Source organism: Bos grunniens, chromosome 5, assembly GCF_055505025.1.
Source record: "Bos grunniens cultivar Pamir isolate PY7600 chromosome 5, Bosgru_T2T1.0, whole genome shotgun sequence".
Classification (NCBI taxonomy): Eukaryota; Metazoa; Chordata; class Mammalia; order Artiodactyla; family Bovidae; genus Bos; species Bos grunniens.
The window spans coordinates 108461145-108467144 of record NC_141169.1 but is presented as its reverse complement, the minus strand read 5'-3'; the positions used below and the strand labels follow the sequence as shown (position 1 = coordinate 108467144).

Here is a 6000-nt window from a genome sequence, read left to right as displayed (position 1 = left end):
CTGCAACGTGCAGGATCTTCCCAGACGACACTGGCAGGCAGATTCTTAACCTCTGGACCACCAGAGGAGTCTGCCCCATTTGTGCATGAAGGGGCTCCCTGACTGCGTCACAGGGGGACACCCCCATGGCCAGAGGCGGCCCAGCTGGTGCCCTCAGCCTCTGTGGTCTCACTGAGATCTGATTTGCGGTAGACCCCCTCTTGGGGTACAAAAGAAACAGAACCGACACAGTTTGCTCAAGTGACATATTTCAATATAATCTCTAAAACTCTATGAATTGAACAGATAAAATACCTCTGGGCTATTTTGTTACAAAATATTTGCCATTTGGATTCGTCGCTGGGTGCAGCCACCTTGCTTTTCTTGCCCTCGAGAGGCTGCTCTCGACGGGTGAGGGGGCGTACGTGGCGACGGCAGGGGTGCAGCGAGGATGTATGTACAGCAGGACACGGGGACAGACAGATCGGTGGTTGGCGGGGAAGCCTACTGGCACACTGTCGTCTGGCAGGCTGTGGGGCCAGGGGGGCGGGCTCAGGGCTGAGCACGTGGGCGGGTGCCTGTGCACACCAGCTCCAGCTTGGAGGGGGGCTGGCCCTGCAGGGTGAGGGAAGCTAGGTTCATCTTCATCTCCGGCTCCTGATTCTGCAGGTGGGGACAAATGGGTGAAACCGGGAAGGGGCCAGGTCCCCAAAGTAAGGCCACAGAGCAGGGCCACCTTGGGGTCAGTGCGCATCTGCCCAGGAGGCCACGTCTTAGGGGCTTGAGCAGCACTCCACGGGCCCCTCGGTAGGGGCTGGGGGGCAGGAGACCAAGAGCACCTCCACTGGGCCTTCCCGGAGGGTGGGGTCCCTGCCGTGGCCACGGCTGTGCAGAGGGCCCGAGGCTTGTCCCAGTTGTCTGGGGGTCGGCTCTGGGGCCTGGCACAGAGGCGGGCCCCAAGCCTAGCCGTTTGGCCCATCAGAGGAGGGAGGTTCAGAGGCTGGGAACCCTGCGCCCCCAACTGTGAGGAGGCCCTGCGGCCCCCTGTCCCAGGCCTGCAGGAGTTAAAGCCCCTCGCAGCTCAGGGTCGGCTCCACATGCTGCTGACTCCAGCCTGGTCTGCTTCCTGGGGCCAGCATTCCCAGGGCGCCACTGGGGCACAGGGCAGCCACAGCAGAGACCGGGGGGAAGGGGAAGGGGCGGCAGGGGGGCACGCTAGGGGTGAAGCCCTACCTGGGGAAGGCCACTGAGACACCTGAGCTTCGCATCCTCAGTGGAGAGGACCACGCATGCGCCCGCCCTGAGGGCCCCCCCCCCCCCCACCGCTGGTCCTGACCTGGAAAGTCTGGGCATCGGCAGACACTTTGTCAGCTGTGTGAGCAGATGACAAGGGGCCCCACGACCCCCACCCCGCAGACACATCCTTTTCCTTCTGAGCCCACGCCCCTGCTCCCAGGCCCCGGGCACTGGGCATGTGAACCTGAACCGTGCCGCCCCATTGGTTGGCCGCTCCATTTGGAAAGGCTCTGATTGGAGCGACCCTGTTACAGAAAAGAGACGGGAGGGGGGCCAGGACAACGAGGACTCGGTGGGGGTGCGGGGTGGGGGCACAGACAGGCTCAGGCGGTAAATTGATCACACGTTATGGACATGGGCTGACAAAGACAGAGCCAGAAATACACTCACTGGTGACATCACAGTGACGCCTGTGCTCACACACGTATACACGAAACTAGGCCACCTGGGATCTCTGAGAGGAGGAGGAATCGTGCCTCCTTGCGGCCTTGGGCCTGCGGCTGGGGCGCGGGGTGGGGCTGGGGAGAAGTGAATTCACTCTAGGTCCCGACTTCAACTGCCATCTCTCGGGAGGTCTCGGACCCGGGGCCCCGAGCGGCAGGACCCTTAGGGAGGTCGGCAGTGCGCTGTCAGCTCAGGACCAGAGGAGGGTTCAGCCTGTCGGGGGACAGACCATCCCTGGAAGGGCCGTGACTGGGGCGGGCCGGCCTGTGCTCAGAGGGTTCGCACAGAGGCTGGCCCTGGCTCTGCCAGGCGCTGGGGAGATCAGCGAGCCCTGCATGGTGCTCCTTCGCGGTTTCGAGGGTGTAGGGACACTTGCAGCCACCCCTACTGGACACGGGCCTGTTTCCTTCTGGGGTGGGGGCAGGCATTAAGAGCGCTAGTTGAGGGCGATGGTGCAGGGGGGAGATGCTGAGCCTCTGAGCACCTGCTTCAGCTTGGGTGCTTCTGCGTGGGCACCTCTCAGCCATTCTGTGTCCACAGCCCTCGTGGAGGCCACGGAAGATATTCTGGGGTCAGAGTGGGGAGGGGGAGCCCGACCTGGGTGGGAGTCCTTGCCCTGCTGGTTGTGTCTGCCCCTGGGCAAACCCGGCTTCTTCCTCTTTCTGCGTCTACATCGGGAAGACCCAGCTCTCCTGTGTGTGTGCGTGTTTATGCCCCGGGCACACACTTGACACTCTTTGGGGCTTAGAGCACAAGAAACTCTATAAGAAGTGCATTTTGCAGCTACGTGACCTCACGATTCCTTGGCTCTGTGGACCTGACTGAGAGAGAGCTGAGGGGCGCCCCTTCCCTTCCCCGTTTCCTGAAATCTCAGCAGCCCCGGGGCAGGCAGTGCCCCAGCCCCTGAGGAAGCAGGAGAAGTGCCCCCAGCCCCGGCCCCCTGCCCCAGGCCAGATGGGTCATCGTCCCCGGGGCACAGAGGAGCGGCCTCCTGAGACCGCTGGGCTGAGGGGCGGGAAGGGGCATCAGAGACACCCACCCCTTTCCCCAGGCCTCCCCCTGACTTGGCTGCTCCAGGGATCCAGGGCCAACCGGCCCCCACCCAGTGCTGGGGCAGGAGCCAGACCACCTTCCATGCGAGGCTCGGGTGCTAGCCCATAGCTGTCACACCTGCCTGCCCGCCCTGAGGGCCAGGGCCTGGCAGACCTGGCCCAGGAAGCTGGTTGGGCCCTCAGCTCCTGTCGCCCTCGATCCCTGGTCCAAGCGGCTGGAGGGGTGGTCAGGGTAGAAGAGGCCTAGCTGTGCAGGGCTGGGTGGGGCCCCAGGGAGCCAGGGAGGCCGGCAGATTAGAGGGGAAGGCTGCTCAACTGAGGAACGGAAGCTTGGGCTGAGCAAACGAGGTGCCAGGGATGGGAATGCTCTCTCCAAAATGACAGCGATGGGTGACCAGGAACGCGGCGTGCCGGGCGTGGGGAGCAGCGGGCGGAGGGGCAGTGGGGGCCCTGGCGTGGCCCCCTCCCTCTGCGACAGCAGCATGGGGGGCGGGCGTGTCTACACCAGGCTCCTGGAGCCACTGGAGCAGCGACGTTGGTGCAGCAGGGAGCCAGGCGGGCAGAACTGGTGTGGGTGGTTGTAGGGGGGTGGGGGTGGGGGCAGCGGGGGCCGGTGGACCACCTTGAGTGGGGAGCCTGGGCCGCCCAGGGGCGTGGAGCCGCAGGAGTCGGAGGAGGCTGGGGCATAGCAGGAGAGGGCCTGGCTCAGGAGGGGCTCCATGCGGGCCAGGCAGGGCTTGTCCAGGACAATGACCTTGACTATCTGCTGGCACTGCACCAGGGTCCCGGGGGGCGTGGGCGGCGGCGGTGGCGGCAGCGGTGGGGGCTGCTCCCTCGAGGGGCTAGGCTGCAGGTCTGGCAACGGCGCTCCCCTCTCGGCCCCCGGCCCGGAGCTGTGTGGGGACACCTGAAGCCTGTTGTGAATTGACACCTAGTTTAGAAACAGCCAGAGAAGTATGAAATGTTACAAGACTAATTCCCAGCTGCTGGGAATGGCCTCCCTCCCGGGCCTCCCTCCCCGCCCACCCCCCAACCCTTTCCCAGCTCCTGTGCCCACGAGGGGTTCGCAGGCCCCACTTCCCATTTCTCCACCACCTAGAGGGCACCCAGCTGCCAGGCAGAGGTGCTGGGCTCGGGCGGAGCCCAGAGCCTGCCATGTTCTGCTCCAGCTGAGCCTCCTGGCTCCTGTCTGTGGGGTGGGCAGTTGGACCAATGGACTCGGGTTATGCAGTCTGATCTCACAGACCTGCTCGGTGGCCCTGGGCCACGCGGGAGCACCCACTAGCCTCCCCACTGGCCTCAAGCTGGAAAAGCAGGAGTAGCTCTACCGCTTCCCTATCTCTCAGGGGTGTGTTGGGGACACGAGGACAGGGTCAGGAGGCAGGTGGCTTTCAGCCTTGCAAGCCCCTCGCCTCCCACCAGCTTTGTTAGAGCGAGGCCTCATCGTCACTGTAGAATCACAAAGGTGTCTAAACTCCAGAATTCCAGGGACCCCAAGGGGTGGTCCAGAGACCTGCCCCATCCTCCCAGACCCCCCAGGGCCATGCCCACACATTCGAAAGCAGAGTCCAGCCACAGTCAGGTCCTTAGCTGCCTTTCTGGCCCAACCTGGGTCCTGAAGAAATCTGCCCTGCTGCCAGAGGGGGAACCCAAAGGACACCCATTTTTCCCCCTGGGTTGGAGTGTGAGGGCGTGGTCCCTCCCTCAGCCCATGGAGGACACTGGGGACTAGCCTGTCCTCTTCTTGCTAGCAGGGATGGTGGAAGAAATAGCAGGATTCTGGAAGGAGGAGGGTTTAATTAATTCCTCATCCCTCCAGCGCCCCAGCCTGTAGATGTGACACACAAGCCTTTCTGGACTCTTGGACCTTTCCAGGGGTGGCTGAGACCCTTATCTCTGGGGTTGCTTCCGTCTGTCCTGGGGGCATCACCCCTCAGGCTCAGGATGGGGGAATGCTAAGGCTGCAAAGGAGGGGACCCTATAGCCAGGCTAAACCACGATGGCCCTGCCCTACACTATCTCAGAGCCCTAAGCCAGCAGGTCCTGACCCTATTTACTGGCAAAAGGTGCAATGTCAAGAACTCCCCCTTCCTGGGTCCGGGTACTGCCCTGATGGGTCACTTGGCTCTCCAGTCCTGCTCCTTATCCCCTGACTCCAGCCCTGTTTCTTTGGTTTTCACAAGCCCCCACTGCCAGGGTCTGCAGGCCGTGGGCTCTACTCTCCATTCTCAACCTTTACCTTGGCAGCGTTTTCTAGGCCTGAGCTTCTTCCCCCAACTACTCCCTGCCCTATGCCAACAAAGGAGTCCCCAAGCCCCTCAGTGCCCCAGACAGGGCAGAGCAGGGCTGCGTCTCCCTCCCTCTTGGGGAGTCCTCTGTGGTCCTCATTGGGACAGAAGGCTTCCTTCCATCCACTGGGGGGTGGGAGGCAGCTCTTTTCCCCACCTGCTTTGAGTTATTCTGAGTTATTCCCCACTCTGTTTCGAGTTATTCTCTGGGAGAAAGTGGCCTGAGACTGTGGGGTCAAGGTTTCTGCTCACTGCTCCCAGACTTTACCGCAGCCCCTCTCGGGGAAAATACCTGACCGCCCCGGTTGAGACCCTCGAGCCCCCCCGTGGCCGCAGCTCTGGTCTCACCCTGCGCCTCCTCCGCTCCGTGTCCCTGATCCCTGCTCCGCTGTCTGCACCTCCCTCCGCCCCACCCAATCTGGCCCATCCTTATCTTTAATCGTTAGTAAGTGAAAAGCAGGAAGTGACAGCAGAACATTCTCTCATTCTGACCCCCCAACTCCCTGCTGATGAAAGAAAGAAGAGAGAGGGGAAGGGATGGAACATGAGTAGCAAGCCTGACAGCTCAGACAAGCTGGAGAAGCGCCTGCCAGCAGGCGGCCAGGCAGTGACGGGGTGGGGGGCGGAGGACGCAGGAGCTTGGGGTCCAGCAGAGAGGCGGGCGGCGAGGCTACCCTCGGTGCAGGGGAGCGGAGGCTGGCGGGGCCCTGGGGCTAGCCTTGCAGATAGCCACGTGGCCCTCTGGACCGGGGAGGAGGGGGCAAAGGGCCCCCAGACCGTGGTCCTCCCTGGGCAGGGGCTCGAAGGCATGGGCAGGGCTGGTAACTTGTGGTGTTTATCTGCAAGGCTGGAGAACGGGCAGCTGCAGGAAGATGGGCAGAGGGGTGGTGGTCGCGGAGGATGGAATACCCACCCTGGGGGCTTGCCAGCTGCCGGGGCAG

General features: G+C 63.1%; 1 protein-coding gene across 5 annotated transcripts in view; it reads right to left on the bottom strand.

Moving 5' to 3' along the window:
• Positions 1-236: 236 nt before the first annotated feature.
• The window catches only part of IQSEC3 (IQ motif and Sec7 domain ArfGEF 3), a 92449-nt gene continuing 86685 nt past the window's right edge, over positions 237-6000 (bottom strand). For 3 of the 5 annotated variants that reach the window (XM_086402442.1, XM_086402443.1, XM_086402449.1), the window contains one exon: positions 237-3702. In XM_086402442.1, the coding sequence (XP_086258568.1) occupies positions 3271-3702 (432 nt within the window). In that variant the 3' untranslated portion in view covers positions 237-3270. The remainder of the gene's footprint in view (positions 3703-6000) is intronic. The other 2 variants (XM_086402444.1, XM_086402446.1) reach the window with 1 other exon arrangement.